Raw genomic sequence first — 22,095 nt, forward strand, 5'->3', positions numbered from 1 at the left:
GAGAACAGTGGCTTTGTAATACAGCTTGATATCTGGTATTGAGATCCCACCTACTTTCTTCTTTCTCAGGATCGCTGCAGCTATTCGGGGTCGTTTTTTGTTCCAGATGAATTTTTGGAGAGTTCGTTCTAGGTCTGTGAAATATGCCGTTGGTATTTTAATGGGAAGTGCGTTGAATTTATAGATTGCTTTGGGTAGTATGGACATTTTAATGATGTTGATTCTACCAATCCAAGAACATGGTATGTTCTTCCATCTCTTTATGTCTTCCTCTATCTCTTTTTTCAACGTCCTGTAGTTTTCTGAGTAGAGGTCTTTTACCTCTTTAGTTAAGTTTATTCCTAGGTAGCTTAATTTTTTTGGTGCGATGGTAAATGGGATTGTTTTTATAATCTCTCTTTCTGAAAGTTCACTATTGGTGTATAGAAATGCCTCAGATTTCTTGGCATTAATTTTGTATCCTGCTACTTTGCCAAATTCATGTATTAAGTCTAGTAGTTTTTTGATGGAGTCTCTAGGGTTTTGTATGTATAATATCATGTCGTCTGCAAATAAGGACAGTTTTACTTCCTCTTTTCCAATTTGGATGCCTTTTATTTCTTCTTCTTGTCTAATTGCAATGGCTAATACTTCCAGTACTATGTTGAACAGGAGTGGTGAGAGTGGGCATCCCTGTCTTGTTCCTGTTTTTAGGGGAAATGGTGTTAGTTTTTGCCAATTGAGTATGATGTTGGCTGTGGGTTTGTCATATATGGCTTTTATTATGTTGAGGTATGATCCTTCTATTCCCACGTTGCTGAGAGTTTTTATCAAGAAAGGTTGTTAGATTTTGTCAAATGCTTCTTCTGCATCAATGGATATGATTATATGGTTTTTATCTCTCACTTTGTTTATGTGATGTATCACATTTATTGATTTGCGGATATTGTACCATCCTTGCATCTCTGGAATCAATTCCACTTGGTCATGGTGTATGATCTTTCTAATGTAATGCTGGATTCAACTTGCTAGAATTTTGTTGAGGATTTTGGTGTCTATGTTCATGAGGGATATTGGACTCTAATTCTATTTCTTTGTTATCTGGTTTTGGGATTAGGGTAATGCTGGCTTCGTAGAAAGAGCTTGGAAGTGCTCCCTCCTCTTGAATTTTTTGGAATAGTCTGAGGAAGATAGGTTTTATTTCTTCTTTGAATGTTTGATAAAACTCCCCTGTGAAACTGTCTTGTCCAGGGCTTTTGTTTGTTGAAGTTTTTTGATTATCAGCAGAATATTTTAAAGGTTCCTGATACTATAGCATGTGTCAGCACTTCATTCCTTTTATATTGTCAAATAGTATTCCATAGTACGAATACACCACGTTTCATTCATCCATAGCCTACTTGATGGACATTGATTGTTCCTCTTTTGGTAATTATGAATGATGATGTATGAACATTCACATAGGATCATATGTGACATGTTTTCACTTTCTTGGGTATGTACCTAAGAGTGGTATATACAGTACCACTGGTCATACAGTAAACCCATGTTTAACTTTTTAAGATATTGCCTAATTATATTCCAAAGTGGCTATACCATTTTAGATCACCAATGTATGGTTTCCGATTTCTCCACATCTCTTCAACAATATTATTGCCTGTCTTTTGATTATAGACATTTTAAAGGCCATGATCTCATCTTATTTCTAACTACTTTTCAACATAATCCCTCTGTTTCAACTACATTCATTCATTCATAATTCTCTGACCAGATCATGAACACTGATTTGCCTGACTCTTCTTATGTTGTTCCTTTTGTCTGGAATGTTTCCCCTTTTTTCCTCTTCACTTAAGTCGCCTATCTCAACTACACCTCCTTCATAATGCTTTTACTGACTATTCTTGTTCTCAATAATTATTCCCTCAACTTAATTACTATATCACCTCTTTTTTGTTGTTGTTAATTTGAAGAGAGTAGAAAAGAAGGAGGGAGAAAATGAGGGAGGGAGAAAAAGAGAGAAACATTGATGTGAGGGAGAAACACTGATTAATTGCCTCCTGCACAGGCTTGACTGAAGCTGGAGATGCAACCTGCAACCCAGGTATATGCCCTTGACTGGGAATGGAACTGGTGATCCTTTGGTGCTTGGGCCGATGCTCTAACCACAGAGCACACTAGCTAGGGCACTACAGCACCTCTTGATTCCTGATTAGTAAGTACTTAATATATTCTATCTAATATTTTATCTAAATACATCTTCTAAAAAGGTCAAATTCTTGGCATCACCTGGGTTAAAAGTACTTCAAGGGCACTGTTTTATAAGCCAGATATTTACTGATGATGATAAGATATTGTGCACAATTAAAAACAAATTATCACGGAAGGTGGCATTTACAAATAATTAAGTTTCACAGAGGGAGTGTACTGGGACTAGGAGAAATTATGACCAGTAAATATCCTGGAAACCTATGTTCCTACATTTATTACCAGACCATAAGGTAATTTACTATGTCTGTTCTTGAAATATTGTAGGATTAGAAAGTATCCCAATTTTCCCTCTCTAACCCTGTCTTCTCAGATTCAGAAGCAATCCCTTCCTCCCATGATTTCACTCTCAATCTATAGCATGAATGTCAGGGGGGTCTGAATTTCTAGCCTTGCACTCTAGTCTGGTATGTCCTAAAGGACTAAGTTTTGATTTTGTGTTGGCAGTTAGCTGCATTTGGTGATTACCCCCTATATAGGCCAAGTAGTTTAGTTTAATTTCAATTGATCACATATTATGCCTTTTACTTGTCCTTATACAAATGTGTGCAAGAACAGACATCACATGAATCTAATACCTCTCCTGTACAAACACCTCAAAACGTTCAACCTACTGACAACAGGTCAGAAGAGTTATCTTGTTTCTGAAAATAACACAATTTTACAAAGTTATCATTATGTAAACTCACCTCATTTCTTTATGGACACTTGGAATTTGATCTAATGCCATTCGGTAGAATTTAATGGCTTTGGAATAATTTCTTTGCTTTAAATAAATATTTCCCATATTCACTTTCAATCTTCCTAATTAAAAAAAAGGAATATATAATATCTATGTTTTTCATTTTTTATGATATTTTAGATAACATTAATTCATATTCTTTGAAGATGTTATCAAGTTATAAAGGTTCAGGCATTATCTAAAATTCTCCCTTGAAAAATAGTCATACTATTTTCATGTATCCACACACTAATTATGTAAGGAAATGGAACTTAAGACAGTTGGATTCCTAAAAAATACAACTAGAAAACAACTGGTTTACATTAGAAAATTGGAGTTGTGTTCTTCTAAGAAAAATATGGGACTTTAAAATTAGACCCAATAATGCTACACACATTTTAATATCATATTCAAGAAAATGATATTAATAAACTTTAATACTGCTACCAAAGTTTACACAATGTACATGCTAGATATAAACTACAAACTCTTGGGGATGAATTATACAAGGGGAAGCACACTTGATGGGGTTGCCATAGCTCATTCTACTTGTAATGACAGAACACATTTTTTGTTTATTATTAGGTAATATACCTCATACCAACTATATTTCCTCATTTGCATTTGTGTGGATTTTAATAGTATTTTTAAGCAGGATACCTCTATATAAATACAAATTTGTTTTAGAGCATAAGTCACTTCATTGTAAGAAACCGTACAGGGAGGAAACATAAATGAACACTACAAAAGAACTAGACTTACTAGACAAACTGACTATAAACACCTACCTGCATTGATAAACATCTTATTTTTCACTATAACTTGATATGTGTTTAGTGCTTCAGCATACATTTCATTAGCTGAATACTGACTGGCCAAGTTGAACAGAACCTAAGGAAGGAAAATATTGCAAAAAGATACATAATGACCATTTAGGCCCCTTTTGCCCATAATCTTTTTAGAGATTAAAGTCATATAACAGAGTTAGCTGCTCATCTCAAGACATCCAACCGATTAGGAAATGAAGGAGACAGAAAATCTCGCATTCCAAATGAACCAGAACATTCATATAGGTAAGGCTGATCTCTGAATTTCATATTAATTTTTTATGTATTCTTTCTATTTTACATAGTATTTGCCATCCATTAATCTCAGGAAGACCTACAAAGAATAACTGTGTCTTCTTAATGTTGCTAGTGAGAAAAGGAATAAGCAAAATAGTGAACCAAATTTTTTTCATAAAAATAAATTAAACTTCATTTAGGAATATCTTAAACCTTTATTTGAATAGTGATTCTCTACATGCAAAATTATAATTTGTTATTAAGTTACTGTAAATTATCTCCCTAGAAGATAGGAAAAAAATGATCATTATAAATTGATCATGGAATTAAAAAATATTATCTATAAATAGTAAACATCTAAAAATTCTTAATCAGTTTCAAATGTACTTTTTTTCCATGTGTTTGACATACGACGACTTTTCCCACTAAAAATATACCCTTTTAAACAGCCCTATCAAGGCACTGTCTTTTCAGAATTAAAGAAATTTTACTAGAAATTAGTTTTGTTTTGTTTTTTACTACCTTCACAGAACATTGTCTTATTTGCCTCATCTGAAGTTCTTGAAATTCACAGGCCAAAAAGTCACATCAGAATCTCATTAAAGAAACCACACTGAACAGAGCATAAATATCAGCAGTCTTCAAGAAACAGTCACTGGCTGGTGAGCACTTACTAAGTTATTAAAAACAACTAATCAAAAAACTAAATAAAAAAATGATCTTTGCCCTGGCCAGGTAGCTCAGTTGATTAGAGTGTGGTCCCAATACACCAAAATTGCAGGTTGGATCCCCAGTCAGGGCACATACAAGAATCAACCAATAGATACAAAAATAAATCAATATTTTGAATGGAACAACAAATCAATATTTTTTCTCTCTCTTTTTCAAATCAATCAATAAATAAAGTTCAAAAGAAGATCTTCACAGACCAAAGACAAGCGTGTCTCATGAACTCTTGTTCAAAAAAAGATGATCATTAATCTAATTCTAAGCATCTAAGATTCAATAAAATTTTAAAAATAAAAGGAAACAAGAAATATAGAAGATAAAAGACTTCTGGAATCTACAAATCCTAGCCAAAATAATTTTACTCAACAGGTATTTCATACTTACTGAGTAAGTTAAATCCAGATTGATGTTTTCTGGAGTTGTCACCTGCTCACGTTGTCTCACCAACACTCTCTCTTTTCTTCCTGCGTCTTTTGCCTTTTCTAAGGCCTGAAATCAAGTATACACTGTGAGCATTCATTCCGAGAATGTGTGCATTTGGGAAACACCTGCATGTAGCTGGGCTGGATGCCATATCCATTCCTGGATGCCCACGGCCTGGGGAACGCTTACCACAAACTCCCCTTGACAACAAAAGAACCCAGACCATTTGTTTAAACTGGAGCTCACTATCATAAAAATTTGTGTTTATTCTGGAAAAGAAGAGGGAGTCTGAGGGACAAAACATACAGTAGCTTTGCCCCAAGTCCAGTCTCTTCATCACCATGCCTTCCACCACTTTTAGGTTTGACTATGTCTTTGATTTCCTTTTTTCCTCCCAACTCCTGAATCTTTGGATATTTTAATTCAATCTCGTGAGATAGGAATTTAGATGGATTTGTTTGGTTTCTGGGATGCCCCAAATCTAGACAAGTCACAGGATAACTGCTACTCAATGTTATGGCAGATGCTAAGTTTGGCTCTCTACTTAGAATGTCAGGAACCTTCTATTCCACTGAGACGAACTACAAACAGATTAATTCAACAGGAGATTTTTGCTTTTTAGAACTAGATTAAAAAGGCACCAGTACTATGAGCAACAAAAGTAGCTTTTCATATTGAACAATTTTTCCTAATGGTAGTCATTAACCCAATAACTAAAGTCACAGAAATTATATTTATATAGTATAACAATCAAAGTAATGTGAACAAAAGCAAATTAAAAGAAAATATTTGATAATTTTAAAAGAAGCAGAGTAGGATTCCCAAAAAACAAATAATTGCTTCAGTGAAAACTCTAAGGCCAGTCAACAGCAAAACAAAAATATTTATCTATACATATGCTTGTATGTGTGCACATATATACACACTTTGTAAGTGTGCACATATAAAACCAGATATATACATATATACACTTCATAATCCTGAATCCTGTTAGTTTATAAACTTACCAGTTTTAAGTCTCCACAACTGTTGGCAATACAACTTTCTTCGACCAACTCATTTACTTTCTTCTCTAACTGTCTAATCTTTTCTTCTGGACTATTAAAGAAGAAAGCAGGTAATCATTCAACCTCTAATGATATATACTAAAATGTAATTTACTTTTAACGTGCTTTTAAATGTGAAGAATAGGTCATAGATAAGAGAAACGTATAAATGGCATTAAGGAGCAAATGTACTGCTGTTTTTAAGAATTACATTATATAACTATTCAGAATAACTATAAAAATGGCTAACATTTACTTAGCATAGTGTAATTTCACATTGAGCTACATGCTTTACCCTAATCATGGCATTTAATAATCATAATCACATACAAGTATTATCATTATTCTTTTTACCAATAGGGAAACTGAGGTTTAGAAAGTTAAGTGCTATGCTCGCGATCACACAGCTAGAAAGTTAGAGTGCCAGGATTTAAACCCAGTAAGGTAAATCTAGGAGCCACGCTATTGTATTATTATCCCCAAGAGAAAGCAGATCCTTTTTTCAGATGTTTGGCAAATGGAAACTTTACCTAGTGGTTAGGAAAACTGAAGCTCCCCATAAAAGAGATAATATAATAATTATTATTAACTACCAGATAGGTACTGAAGAGAAGCTTTCTAACAAGGTGAGAAGTTTAAAAACCCTGACTCGATTAGTAGCAAACACAGTACCTCAAATCAGTTACCTTTCAAAACATGACATTAATTTCTTTTTGCTCTTACTTTCTTCCAGCAAAATACCACAACACTCCGAATACACAACAGTGCCTAGATAAAATTTTACTATGAGTATATTGGAATACATTGTATTTATGGGATTTTAAAAAAAGAATACAGGAATAAATTTAACAGCATAGAATGTCTATAGAATCATGTTCTTCAGTGGAACCTGCCTATAAATTTCATCAGGTGGGATACCAATTTTATGAGTTTACAAAGATCTGCAAAATTCTAACTGAGCAATGAGCATAACAGACGGTGATTTGGTAAAGGTTATAATGAAGTATAGAAATCTATTTTTTGGTTGACAACAGTTTGTTATTAAACCTGAAATATCAATGTAAAATTTTAAAGCAAAAATCTGTAAAAGAACTCTATGAAGATACTCTATATCCCTATCAAATGCCAAAAAAATTTTACTCTGTATGCACACAGTGCTATATGCAGACAGTGCTGGAAACCTGCCTACACAAGAGCCTGCTCCCACCCTTCCTTGCACACAGGATCTACACTTGTCAAATCTCATTCTGTTGCCAAATTTTTGGATCAGTCATGGGCAAGTGATGCTTTTCTGCAATGAAAAGTGAAAACAATCTTCTTGGGGTACAGGGCCTTGGAAAGATTTTCTTTGCTTTTTAAAAGGGGCCTGAGACTGGAACTTTCTGACTCCAGCTAGGCTTTATCAATATTCTCATTCTGAAAGTTTTGAACTCTCTAATGGCACTCTTGGCATCATACGGATGGGCAGGCTCTTGAGAAAAGCCAAGATAATCAGAGGAAAGCTGAACCAGGACTGAGAAGTTAAATTAACCATCTCTAGAACTGCCCTTCCACCAGATTTCCTGTTAATAACATAATAAATGTTCTTAGTGTATATGTGTTTCTGATGTCTTCTGTTGTTAGCAGCTAAAAGGATTCCAGAATGATATATTTTTTTAAAAACTTTTATTAGCAGACATGCTGTCATTAACTAGAATACAAAATAAACTGGTTTTCATTTATTTATTTATTTGTTTGTTTGTTTGTTTGTTTATTTGTTTGTTTGTTTGTTAATCGTTACCCGAGGGTATTTTTTTCCATTGATTTTTAGGAAGGGGGAGAGACAGAGATAGAGCAACACTGATGTGAGAAAGACACATGGATTGGTTGCCTCCTGCATGGGCCCTGACTTAGGGCCAGAGATCGAGCCTGCAACCCAGGTATGTGCCCTTGACCAGAATCAAACCTGAGACCCTTCAGTCCTCTAACCACTGAGCAAAACTGTCTTAGGGCTAAACTGGTTTTCTGTAGAGGTTCCTTGTTAGTTGAAAATGGAAATGATGTAATTTAAACAATAGCTCAAATATTGGATTTAAGAATTACAGTTTAATAACATCTACTATATAGAAATAAAACAGTATAGTGGTTAATAGTATGAGCTCTGAAAATAGTCTGGATTCAATCTCAGTCCTGCCATTTATTAGTGCTACCAAGTCAAGATCTCTGTGGTTTATATTCTCTATAAATGATAATAATAGCTCAGTCTTCATTTATGTATTGCACTGCAAAATGCCTGGCACACACTGAGTACTCAGTAAGTGTTTGATTGTAAAACTATTTGTAAAATGTAGACATCAATGTATCTAGATACCAGTACGTATATACAGCTGAATTTATACCATAGTTTTTGGCTACTTTCTAACTATTAGCACAAAAGTAAGTTAATTCAATAAAAATGAAATTTCTCAATACTGATATGACAAACTAACTTCTTGTATGTTCTCTTAATTCTTTTCTTTGAAATATTATTTTAAAATAAGCATATCTTATTACATTTACAACCCCATCTGACCTTCAAGAGAATCAATATTGGGCTCCATAAAAATTAGATATATCTTCAAGTCAAATCTATATCTATATTATTAAAGGCCTGTGGCCCTAATGCCGTAACAACCAAAGATTGGCATGGGTGGGCGGGGCCGCGCGATTTCGCACGCTGGGCTTCTAGTCCTATATAATAAAAGCCCATTGACCAAACAGTGGAACAACCAGAACAACTGGTCGGCCAGTTGCTCTGACACGCACTGACCACCAGGGGGCAGACGCTCAATGCAGGAGCTGCCCCCTAGTGGTCAGTGTGCTCCCACAGTGGGAGCACCACTTGGCTGACTGGGATGAGGGGCGCTCCAACAGCAGGAGCAGCCACTCAGAGGGCAGGTCCACAGCCACTTGGCTGACCGGGATGAGCGGCACTCTCACAGTGGGCCAATCCCCGCAGGCCATGCCCCACCAGTGCACAAATCCCATGCACCGGGCCTCTAGTCTAATCTAATAATAGACAAACATGGTAATTAACCGTACCTCTGCTACGCTTCCCATTGGCTAATCAGCGAGATATGCAAATTAACTGCCAACAAAGATGGCGGTTAACCGAGAACAAAGATGGCGGTTAATTTGCATATGTAGCGGGAAGCAGCAGAGCGAAGACTGAAGGCGGATCTGCCGGAGCAGCGATCAAAGCGTGTCCGGCCGGAGCAGCGATCAAAGCAGGTCCGGCTGGAGCAGTGAAGGCTTTGAAGGCGGCTCCACCAGGAGCCGCGATCAAAGCGGGTCCGGCCGGAGCAGCGATCAAAGTGGGTCTGGCCGGAGCATCGATCAAAGCGGGTCCGGCTGGAGCAGCGAAGGCATTGAAGGTGGCTCCACCAGGAGCCGCGATCAAAGCGGGTCCGGCCGGAGCAGCAATCAAAGCGGGTCTGGCCGGAGCAGTGATCAAAGTGGGTCTGGCTGGAGCAGCGAAGGCTTTGAAGGCAGCTCCGGCCAGAGCAGCGATCAAAGCGGGTCTGGCCGGAGCAGCGATCAAAGCGGGTCCGGCTGGAGCAGCGAAGGCTTTGAAGGCGGCTCCGGCCAGAGCAGCGATCAAAGCGGGTCTGGCCGGAGCAGCGATCAAAGCGGGTCCGGCTGGAGCAGCGAAGGCTTTGAAGGCAGCTCCGGCCAGAGCAGCGATCAAAGCGGGTCTGGCCGGAGCAGCGATCAAAGCGGGTCCGGCTGGAGCAGCGAAGGCTTTGAAGGCAGCTCCGGCCAGAGCAGCGATCAAAGCGGGTCTGGCCGGAGCAGCGATCAAAGCGGGTCCGGCTGGAGCAGCGAAGGCTTTGAAGGCAGCTCCGGCCAGAGCAGCGATCAAAGCGGGTCTGGCCGGAGCAGCGATCAAAGCGGGTCCGGCTGGAGCAGCGAAGGCTTTGAAGGCAGCTCCGGCCAGAGCAGCGATCAAAGCGGGTCTGGCCGGAGCAGCGATCAAAGCGGGTCCGGCTGGAGCAGCGAAGGCTTTGAAGGCGGCTCTGGCCAGAGCGAAGTCCTGGGTCCCGGAATGACCGAATGACTGGTCGCTATGACACACACTGACCACCAGGGGACAGACACTCAATACAGGAGCTACTCCCTGATGGTCATTGCACTCCCACATCTGGAGTGCCACTCCGCTGACCGACGGGCACCAGACACAGGGCTCACAGTGGCCGCTGCAGCCCAGAGACCACAGCAGAGTGGCAGCGAGCCTACTGAGCAGCGGCGGCAGCAGGTGCAGTGGGGCCGGGATGAGTAGGAGCAGCAAGCAGGAGCGGCAGGCAGTGTTGGACTGCTGGTTTCAGCCCGATCCCTGCAGGCTACGCCAAGGGATCTCACCGGTGCACAAATCTGTGCACCAGGCCTCTAGTAATATAATAAAACTAAACAGGATACACATGGCTATTTTTATTAGGTTTGATTCTTTTCCTAATTCCAAGAACTAGGGATGATATTGTAATTACTATTTTGGTGACACAAACTTTTAAAATACTTACTTGGAAAAATTTTAAAGGTGCAACAATAAAACAACAGCATAAGGACTTACGTACCTATCTTCGTTCTTGGTTTCCAAAGGAGGAGCAGGGCCCCTTGACTGACCAAGGGGGTCAAATGCAGAACCTGACACACAATTCAAGAGTTCATATTTAATCTGCGACCCAGCATAATTGAAGAAAATATGAAATCTTGCACATGTTATTTAATTATTTATTAAAAGACTCAGATTACCTATTTATTAAATAGGCAGGACATTCGTTATATCTACATAAACATTTGTATATAAAGAAATTGGTGAGATTTTTAACATACATCAAACTATGTAAACTTGTGTGTTAACATAAAAAAACAAAAATGAGATGCTCTCTCAGTATTTACTCATCTCCCACAATAATCTATTCCCATTATGAACTCTAAATTATCAATCATGTGAATAATAACTTGGCATTGGCTTTTTAATTGTCCTTATTTATATAATAAACATTAATTTTTATCCTAATAATTTTATTTTAAAATCATTTATCATATATTTAAATACCATTTTTACTTTTAATTTTTAAAAATGAGCTCTAATTTATAAAAAATAAAACAAAATTTTAATGTACAATTTGACAAATTACATGCCAGTGCAACTACCACCCCAATTGTGATGCAGAGTATTTTCATCAACTCTTTCCTTTCTTATGGTACTTAAAATAATGACGCACCTTATAATCAATGGAATGTTAGATTTAAAATGGTAACAATATTTACACATACAAAAACAGTAAAAAATATTAAAAGATCTGAAAAAAAGTTAATAGACACAAACCTCTCAAAGCTGCTTTGGTAAAACCAGCTGCTCTCACTGCTGTCATAGGTCTAGTAACTCCATCCTTAAAAGAATAGGAATAATTTAAAAGTACTTACAGTTCTGCAAATGACACATAACTGCAATTTTTATTTTTGTGAATCCTCACTGGAGGATATTTTTTCCATTGATTTTAGAGAGAGCAGAAGGGAGAAGGAAGGGGGAGAGAGGAGAGAGAGAAAAATATCGATGTGAGGGACCTACATCAATTGGTTGTCTCCTGCACTCGCCCTGCATCCCTGGGGCAGGGAACCTGCAACCCAGGGATATGCCCTTGACTGAAATCGAACTTGAGACCCATCGGTTCACAGGCTGATGCTATAACCACTGAGCCATGCCACAAGGGCTAACTGCAATTTTTAATTCTGTACTTCTGCTCCTCTGTGTCAACTCTGTCTCTACTTTCATTTTCCCCTATAAATGTTTTTCTTTTTCTTATCTTTTTCTTTCCTGGGGGGGAGGGGGCGTTAATCCTCATCCAAGGATATTTTTCTATTGATTTTTAGGGAGAGTGGAAGGGAGGGGAGAGACAGAGAGAGAGAAACATCGATGTTCACATCGATTGGTTGCCTCCCTCACGTGCTAGGCAGGGACCAAGCCTGCAACCAGAATCAAGGTATGTGCCCTTGACTAGACTCGAACCTGGTACCTTTCAGTCCTCGGGCTGATGCTCTATCCACTGAGCCAAACCGGCTAGGGCTCCTCTATAAATTTATAATTCCTAGGGCTTACTCCATTTGAAAAGAAAAAAAAAACACCTCATAGATTTTTATAAAGCATCTTATATAGCCTATTAGCTGGCTATTCCCCTACTTTTGGTTGGTATCCTCTATGCCCATGAGAGAAACCAAAGATATGGTTGTAAATGACAGCACAGGAAAAATGGGTCCCAGGGTACACCATACAATCTAACCATCAGTTCATGTCTACTCCCCAGTAGAATTTCATCTGAGACCTCAGTAAGTCCAGAGACTCTGCCTCCAAAGATTTCAAACAGTCCAATCTGTAGCCCACACTTTAAAGAATCAGGGTAATTATATCAGTAATATCTCCTTTAACATTTTAAATAATATAATAAAGAAAAGAAAACGTTGGTAATATTCTAAGTCACAAGAGAAGCCCCAAATGAACAACCACACGACGGAGATACCTGGATAGCCCCTGTCACTGGTCTTCCCATTGATGATGTCAGGGATGTCTTGGACTAGTAAACAGAAAACTAAGTTAAAACAATTTTTAAAAATCTACACTTAATTTTATAAATGAAATTATACAAGTTTTTCATAACTTTTCTTTCATTCTATTGGCAAATGAACTTAAATATAATTTTTTCCATGTATCATCTGAGGACATAGGGTCAAACAGTAAAACTCTAAAGCAGGCATCAGCAAACAACAACCCTCAGCCTTTGTAAATAAAGTTTCATTGGAAAACAGCCACACCTATCTGTGGATGTTCCTGCACTAGGAATGCAGACTCGGTACTTGCAACAGACTGTCTGACCTGGAAAGCCTAAACTGCCTGGCCATTCACAGAATATGTTTGCCGTCTCCTGTTCTAAAACATCACCAAAAACCAAGTTTATGGGTAATACATGTATAGGCTGATTAATAAAACCATGCTTCATAAGACACACAGTTATATTATATACTAGGGGCCCAGTGCACGAATTCGTGCACCTTGAAAGGGAACTGTGGGCCACGAGGCTGCTGTGGGCACAGGGGCAGGTCTCGGCCCATCCTTCGTGCCCCCACCTGGCCCCTCCCATTGCAGCCTCTGGTCCATTGTCTGCTGGTGATTGGGGCTGGTGCCAGCAGCGGGTGCGAGTGGTGGCTGCTGCCCCAATCACCCCTCAGGAGCAGGGGGAGGTGGAGAAGCCCTCAGGGGCGATTGGGGCCAGCAGCTGCTGCTCGAACCCGCTGATGGCGCCAAGCGATCAGGACTGGTGCTGGGCGCCAGCAGCGGGTGCGAGCAACAGCTCCGGCGCCAGCTGTGGGTGCGAGCGGGGCTGTTGCCAGCAGCAGGTGTGAGAGGCGGCTGCCAGTCCCAATCGCCCCTCAGGAGCAGGGGGAGTGGAGAAGCCCTAAGGGGCGAGTGGGGCCAGTGCCAGCAGCAGGTGTGAGCGCCGGGCGGGACCGTGGTGTGCAGGAGCAAAGAATTTTCATTAACCACCAGAGGCTCGCACCAATGACAGCGACCGGCATCCCACCTTGGTCTGGCATCCCTGCTCACCTGCTCCACCATCCCACTGCGGCCGATGCCCACCATGTTCTGCACTCTGCCACCTGCTGCTGACGCCCGCCATATTCTGTGTGTACCCCCTGGTGGTCAGCGCATGTCATAGCAACCGGTTGTTCGGTTGTTCTGCTGTTTGGTCTATTTGCATATTAGGGTTTTATAGATAAGGCTACTTTTTTCATTCATATAAAGGGACAGTATGAAGGCAACTGCCCTGGACCTTGGTTCTGAAATCATTTTTCTGACCTCTAAGAAATATTATCATAAGGACTGGGAAATGATATCCCACCTCATTCTCTCATTCCTCTATTATTTCATGTAAGCTAAAACATCCAAATTTGGGCAATATATAAAAGATTTTCCTTTATGGATTTTTTTATATAGCATCCTTCCTCCAAAAATCTCAAATAAGAGCAAGGCCCAAATATATGCCTTTGAAAATTTTCTTAAATTTTACTTTTTAATGCATTAATTAGTAAGTTTTTAAAAATTACAAACATTATATTTATTATATAACTTCAAATAAAATGTATGAATGGAATACACATGAGACTTGGTCATATTATATAAAAAAATGAAAGGAAGTGGATCAACAAACACAAGGTTTACAAATAGAAAAGGTAATAAAATGTTTTCTGATATATTTACAATCAAAAGGACTAGAATATTTAAAGCTGTTAAATGAGATTTTTATAATGTTTGTAACTATTCAAAATAGAAACTATATCTGGTTCATGGACTGAAAAATAGCCAAAATTGCTTAGAACTGCCTAAAATGAATTTATGTACACGAAAAAGCATCTTAATATTTTCAGCTTAAGAAAACCTACCCCATATCCAGTAGCTACAGGTCTAGTAACTGCTGTGCTTGGTATTTTAGCAGTTATCTTGGGGAGAGGGGAAAGAAACATAGTTAATAGAATTCAGATTAAGCTACATAATAGAAAAGTGGAAAAGAAGTGCAAAATATAGATTTATCAATAGAGAAATGTTAATATAATATTTAGAATAATTACCTTTTAAATTATCCTACATATTAAGGAGCTTAGGAATTTTAGATATTGAGTAGGAGACTTATTCTGGAATTCATTTTACAGGAGAAAGGGAACTTGAGAATGACCTGAAGTGCCAATAGGAATTATTAGTTTTCATGGTTGCTTCCATCATTCATCATGAATTCTTATTACTGCCAGCCACTAGGTCTAACTATAGACAGGATTTGGAGTCAGAGAATCTGGGTTCGAATCTCAGCTCTTCCCTCTACTAGCTGAGTTTATTTAATCTCTTTGAATCTAAAATTTCTCATCTTTGAAATAAGGATGCAAGGTATGTATGTTGATCACAATACTATAGTTGGAATCAAACAGGACCATGTAGGTGAAACTGACCTAAACATGTCAGTTGTTAGGCATATTGATTAAAGCATTTGTTGTTTTTTTGTTAATCTTCGCCTGAGGATATTTTTTCCATTGATTTTTAGGGAGAGTGGAAGAGAGAGGGAAAGACAGAGAAAGAAACATTTATGTGAGAGAAACACATTGATTGGTGGCCTCCTGCATGAACCCTGACCAGGGACTGGGTGGGAGAGGAGCCTGCAACCAAAGTACGTGCCCTTGACAGGAACTGAACCTGGGACCCTTTGGTCTGCAGGCTGATGCTCTATCCACTGAGCCAAACCAGCTAGGGCTGTTTGCAATATTTGATTAAAACATCAATAGAGCCCTAACCGGTTTGGCTCAGTGGATAGAGCATCAGCCTGCAGACCAAAGGGTCCCAGGTTCAGTTCCTGTCAAGGGCATACCTTGGTTGCGGGCACATCCCCAGTAGGGGGCCTGCAGGAGGCAGCTGATCGATGTTTCTCTCTCATCAATGTTTCTAACTCTCTATCCCTCTCCCTTCCTCTCTGTAAAAAATCAATAAAATATATTTTTTTAAAAAATCATCAATAGATAAGTTCTACTTCTTGCTATGATGGGCTACTGTTTTAAATAACATTGCCACTAAGAATTAAAAAGCTGAGTACAAAAATATTTTTGTAAAATATCAGTTTAAATACATTAGAGAACCATTAAGGCAGTGAAGAATTGCAAGTCTCCAGTTGAGGAAAGGGGAAGGCTGGAGAGGTGAGCCAGCATTAGGTTCTGCTTTTCTCCTATAGGAGTGGTTCTCAACCTTCTGGCCCTTTAAATACAGTTCCTCATGTTGTGACCCAACCATAAAATTATTTTTGTTGCTACTTCATAACTGTAATATTGCTACTGTTATGAATCGTAATGTAAATATCTGATATGCAGGATGGTCTTAGGCGACTCCTGTGAAAGGGTCCTTCTACCCCCAAAGGGGTCGCGACCCACAGGTTGAGTACCGCTGTCCTATAGGCATCTGCTTGTTCCAAAGACATGGCTGAGAAGCTGTGCATAGCTTTTTGTAGACTCACAGGCCTGAGGAGATAAACATTGGAGTTGGGGGCCTGCCAAGGTAGCTGTCCTTGTAATTCTCCCAGCTTTAGATTGTCATCTCAAAAGGCTAAGACTGAAAAGTAAGTTAGAAGTATACCAGCCCTTGTAAGGACTAAAGTCCAATTTAGGATGATCTCAAACTCAAATGGATAAGGGTGATCCAGGATTTCTAGTATCTCTAAGGCCATAAGCAAGAGTAAATTCTCTCTACTGAAAGATGAGATCACTTTTGGCTGTGTTATCCAGTAGAACTTTTCTGCACTGATGGAAACATTCCATGCCTGCCCTGTCTGATGAGATAGCTACTAGCCACATGTTGCTGCCGAGCATTTGAAAAGTGGCTGGCGTAACAAGGATCTGAATTTTTAAATTGTATTTAATTTTAAATAATTTAAATGTAACTCGCCACATGTGGCCAGTGTTTATCATACTGGACAGCACAGACATATAGCCTTAAATTAACTCTCAAATTTTTCATTTACACTGTCTGGCATTCAATCAAAAATAACTAGACATAAACAAGGCAAGACTACCTAACCAAAAGCCAAGAAAAACAAAAGAATGAAAAGAAACCCAGAAGGTGATACATATAATGAAAATATCAGACACAAATTTTAACATAAATATGCTTAATATGTCCACTGAGCTAAAACACAAGATTGATAATTTCAGCAGAGAATGGGAAAGTATAAAAAAAGAATAGAAATTCTAGAACTGAAAAATAATTGAAAATAATATAAAATTCTAGCATTGTCCAGGAAACAGTAAAATACTAATTTATACCAGACTTTAATAAGTTAAAGATGAGTATTATAATCTTTAGGAAAACACTAAAAGAATTTTTATAGATGTAAACTCCCAAGATAACAATGGGGGAAAATGGAAATAAAAAACAAACCAAAGAAGACAAGAAAGAAAATGAAACAGAAAAAAGGCAGAAAAATTGAAAAGCAAATAGTAACACAACAAATTGAAGCCAAGCCAGTAATTTCATTACATGCAAATGGACTAAATACTTCACCAAAAAAAAATATGGTTATCAGACTGTATTTTAAAAGCAAAACTCAATCACATGCTGCTAATAAATAAATGCATATGGAAAGGTTGGAAGTTAAAGACTAGGAAAGACATATCATGAAAACACTAGACAAAAGGAAGGTGATATAGCGATATCACTATACTAATAACTGACAAAGTAGACAAACAGAATTACTAGAGATAGAAAGACATTTCATAGCAATAAAAGGCTCAATTTACCATGAAAATATAACATTTCTAAATATTTATACTCCACATATATAAAGCAAAAAACTAAAAAAAAATCCATAATCATAATGTAAAATTTGACCATATCTTTCTCATTAACAAAACCCTTTCCCCCCAAATCAGTAAAAATATAAGACACTAAAAAACAGACAAACAAACAAACAAAAAAACACACACACACACATTAAAAACTTGACCTAATTTACATAACAGGTCTTAGAAAAAGCTGAAAAGGATAGAGTCTCAGGACTTTTTTCTATGAGAACAAACTGAAGGAAAGAAAGTTGTGTTTTTTTTCAACTACTTACAAATGACTAAATCTGTTTTTTTTGGGTTTTGTTTTGTTTTTTAAGCATTGGTCAGATCTCTTCAGATAAAGTAGAGCCTACCCTGTCTCTTCCTTTATTCACCTCCACCCTCATGTGTCATACCTTTCCTCCCATATCTTAAGGTCAGTCTTAACTGTACATACCCTTTAATATTCAACTGTAGATTTATCCTAAGCAGCCTCTTCTGATTGTCCCAGTGACAAATAACCTTTCTTTATGGTCCCATAACAATTTATACTCTTTCTTACAGAACTTTCTATATTTCACTTATCAGCCTGTTTGTTTTCAACTACAAAAGAGAGTTGGCAGATTCCATACACTGTGCAAGTTAGATGTCTATGCTTTGCATGACATACACAAAAATTTTAATAATACTGAAAAATATCACTCTAGCAATTCATATGCTGATGGAATATTAATTAATGGAGGATCATTAATCCAAGAGAAGAGTAATTTGTAAATTAAGCCCCAATGTTTTGAAGGATCAATATTTATGTAACTTTAAAAATTACAAATATTTTTAAACAATGAGTGATTTAGGTAAACATATTCCAAATCTTATATAAATAAAATTTATATTCTCAAAAGCATAAAAAATTTTTTATCTAAAATATAATTACAAAACATTGCTAAAAGAAATTAAAGATAAGACAAATAAATGCAAAACATCTCATGTTCATGGATTCAAAAATTTACTATTGTTAAGATGTCTATAGCACCAAAAGCAATCTATAAATTCAATCCAATCCCTACCAAAATCCCGATGCCATTTTTTAAAGAAATAAAAAAATTTATTTGAAATCTCAAGGGATCCTGAATAGCCAAAAGAATTTTAAAAAAGAAGAACAAAATTAGGAAACTCATTCTTCCTGATTTCAAAACAGATTACAAAGCTATGGTAACAAAAATAGTGAGGTACTGGTGTAAAAACAGAATAGACCAATGAATCAGAATAAATGGCCCAGAAAAAAACCCTTGTGTATATGGTCAAATAATCTTCAACAAGGGTGCCAAGACCACACAATGAGGAAATGTCAGTCTTTCCAACAGTGGGAAAACTGGATATCCACATGCAAAAGAATAAAGTTAGACCTTTATCTTAAACCATATACAAAAGTTAATTCAAAATGGATAAAAGGCCTAAACATAAGACCTAAAACTATAAAACTCCTAGAAGAAAACATAGGGGAAAAGTTTAATGACATTGGACTTAGCAATGATTTCTTGGATATGACAACAAAAGCACAGGCAACAAAAGCAAAAATAGACAAATAGAAATATATAATACAACAAATTTTGTGCATCAAAGGACATAATCAACGCACTGAAAAGGCCTACAGAGTGGATAATATATTTTCAAATCATTAATCTGATTAGGGGTTGATATCCAGAATATATAAAGAACTCTTAGGACACAATAACAAAAAATCAAATAACCTACTTAAAAATGAGCAAAGACATTGACTAGACATTTTTTCAAAGATGATATACAAATGGCCAACAAGCATATGAAAAGATACTCATCATCACTAATCATCAGAGAAATGCAAATCAAAACCACAATGAGAATCACCTCAGACCTATTAAAATTGCTACTCTCAGAAAAATGGAAAATAATATGTGTTGGCAAGGATGTAGAGAAATTAGAATGCTTGTACACTGTTACTGGGATTGTAAAATGGAGCAGTCACTATGGAAAAGGGTGAGGAAGTTCCTAAAAACATTAAAAATAGAACTATCATATGTTCCAGCAATTCCACCTCTGGGTATTTATCTAAAGGATTGAAAACAGAGTCTTGAAATATGTGCACAGCCATGTTCACAGCAGCATACTAGATGTACCAGTTAGTAATGCGAATTTTTTTTCAATAGATGGAGTTACACATATGTTGATATTTATGTGATTTGATATGTATGCTATTTTGTTGTGTTGACAGCAAGCTTCAAAACTTCATATGTCAAATTTGCTGAAGATGTTAACATCATAGATATTTTTACATTTAAAAATGTCGAATTTCATGGCAAAAAAGAGCATTTGCGGGAAGTTTTAAGTCATTACTTTATTTTGAAGAAAAAGTTATTGTATACTTCAGGAAGCTTATGGTGAACATGCTCTATCTCAGATACTTGTGAGTGCTTCATGATAACGCACAATCACACACTTCAAAACCAGTTAAAGACACGATAAAAGATCTTGCCTGGGAAGTAAGTATTAACCCACCCGCTGTAATCACCAGACCTTGCTACTTCAGATTACCACTTGTTCCAATCGATGGCACACACACTTTCTGAGCAGCACTTCAAAACACACGAAGAAGTGGAAAATTGGGTCTCTGAATGGTTTGCCTCAAAACAAGAAAAGTTCTACTGGGACGGTATCCACAAATTACCTGAAAGATGGGGGAAATGTGTAGCTAGCTATGGACATTACTTTGAATAAAGCACTTTTGATGTTTCTCTTGAAATTATCATGTTTTCTTTGATTACAAAATCTGCATTAGTAACCGGTACACCTAGTATTCACAATAGCTAAGAAGTGGAAGCAACCCAAGTGTCCACAGAACAAAATGTGGTCTATCCATACAATGGACTATTATTCAGTCTTAAAAAGCAAGGAAATCCTTTCACATGGGTGAACCTTGAGAATATTATACTAAGTGAAATAAGCCAGTAACAAAAAGACAAATACTGTATGATTCCACATATATGAGGTATCAAAAAGTAGTCAACTTTATAGAAACAGAAAGTAGATGGGTGGTGCCAGGGACAGGGGGAAAGGGAATGGGGAAGTTGTTTAATGGGAACAGAGTTTCAGTTTGGGAAGATGAAAAGGTTCTGAAGATCAGTTTCATAACAATGAGAATAAATATATTTAACAATAACTGAACTGTACACTTAAAAATGGTTAAGATGGTAAATTTTGTTATGTGTTTTTTATCACAATAAAAGTAATTTACTTACTGGAGGTCTTCTGCCATGATTGGTTCTCACAGCTTGCTGAAAAGCTGTGTCATTCTCCAATTCCTAAAATGAAAAGAAAATTTAACATTCAACATGAAGTGAGAATTTTTTTTTTTAATGTTGAACCTCTGCCCAGCCAGAGTGGTTCAATTGGTTGGAGCATCCTCAATCCACCAAAAGGCTGCCAGTTCAATTCCTGGTCACAGCACATACCTGGGTTGTGGGTTCAATCCCCGGTCAGGGTGTATATAAAAGGCGACTGATCAATGTTTCTCTCTCACATCGATGTTTCTCTCTCTCTAAGCATGTACTCAGGTGAGGATTCAAACAACAACAAAAAGTTGACCCTCTTATGTTTGGTATTCATGATCCTCTCTAATTCATCTTACCCATCTGTTGATGTCCAGGTAGGGGCTCATAGTCTCCTATCTTCAAATATCCCTCCTTCCCACTGCCCAAAATATTAAGGCTCCTTCCTCTGCTAGGAAGATGAGTACTGATAATGTTGTTCAATTGTAAGAACACTTTATTGGACACTGTTTAAATGGGTGGCATTATTATGTCTAGTTAAAGATCAAGTTTACAAGGATATGGCCTTTCTCCTGTTTCTTTCCTCCAAGTAGGGAAGAAAAGCGGGAACAGAGAATCTCATCTCTCTCTTCTCCCCTCTCTTCTTTCATATGTGGGGCCATGACTTAGAGAAACTTGCCTGAGAAAGCCTTGGGAGAGAAAAGGAAATATTCTCTAAAAGCAATGGGGCAAACACTTTCTCCTGTTCTAGTTTTGTTTGCTCAAGTGAAAATGACTTCATCACTCTGGAGCAGTGAAGTTTGAGATTCAGACTAGAGTTAACCTGGGCAAATGGAGGGCTCCATGGAGTCCAACCTACAAGGTCATTTGGAATCAGAACCTCAATTGAAATAAAATGTTATTATGCTGTATCGGTGAAGATATTGCTTTGGCATATGTCTGAGATTTTGCTGCCTGTGGATTCCTCTAAGATTTTTATGGTTTCCCGTCTTATGTTTAAGTGCTTTATCCATTTTGAGTTTATTTTTCTGTATGGTATAAGTTGGTGGTCTAGTTTCACTTTTTTGCATGTATCTGTCCAATTTTCCCAACACCATTTATTGAAGAGACTGTCTTGACTCCATTGTATGTTCTTGCCTCCTTTGTCAAATATTAATTGAGCATAGTGGTTTGGGTCGATTTCTGGGTTCTCTATTCTA

General features: G+C 37.6%; 1 protein-coding gene across 6 annotated transcripts in view; it reads right to left on the bottom strand.

Annotated features, from left to right (window-relative positions):
- Nucleotides 1–22,095, bottom strand: part of IFT88 (intraflagellar transport 88) — a 164,825-nt gene that overhangs the window by 128,790 nt on the left and 13,940 nt on the right. For 3 of the 6 annotated variants that reach the window (XM_005880004.2, XM_014528161.1, XM_014528162.1), the window contains exons 3-11: nucleotides 20,867–20,929; nucleotides 14,682–14,738; nucleotides 12,764–12,817; nucleotides 11,575–11,638; nucleotides 10,817–10,886; nucleotides 6,189–6,279; nucleotides 5,143–5,247; nucleotides 3,754–3,856; nucleotides 2,934–3,048 (exon numbers count right to left, since the gene is read on the bottom strand). In XM_005880004.2, coding sequence (XP_005880066.1) covers nucleotides 2,934–3,048; nucleotides 3,754–3,856; nucleotides 5,143–5,247; nucleotides 6,189–6,279; nucleotides 10,817–10,886; nucleotides 11,575–11,638; nucleotides 12,764–12,817; nucleotides 14,682–14,738; nucleotides 20,867–20,929 — 722 coding nt within the window. Of the gene's footprint in view, nucleotides 1–2,933; nucleotides 3,049–3,753; nucleotides 3,857–5,142; nucleotides 5,248–6,188; nucleotides 6,280–10,816; nucleotides 10,887–11,574; nucleotides 11,639–11,672; nucleotides 11,722–12,763; nucleotides 12,818–14,681; nucleotides 14,739–20,866; nucleotides 20,930–22,095 lie in introns of those variants that run through there. The other 3 variants (XM_014528160.1, XM_014528163.1, XM_014528164.1) reach the window with 3 other exon arrangements.

The sequence above is a fragment of the Myotis brandtii genome, unplaced genomic scaffold (assembly GCF_000412655.1).
Source record: "Myotis brandtii unplaced genomic scaffold, ASM41265v1 scaffold62, whole genome shotgun sequence".
NCBI classification, from domain to species: Eukaryota; Metazoa; Chordata; class Mammalia; order Chiroptera; family Vespertilionidae; genus Myotis; species Myotis brandtii.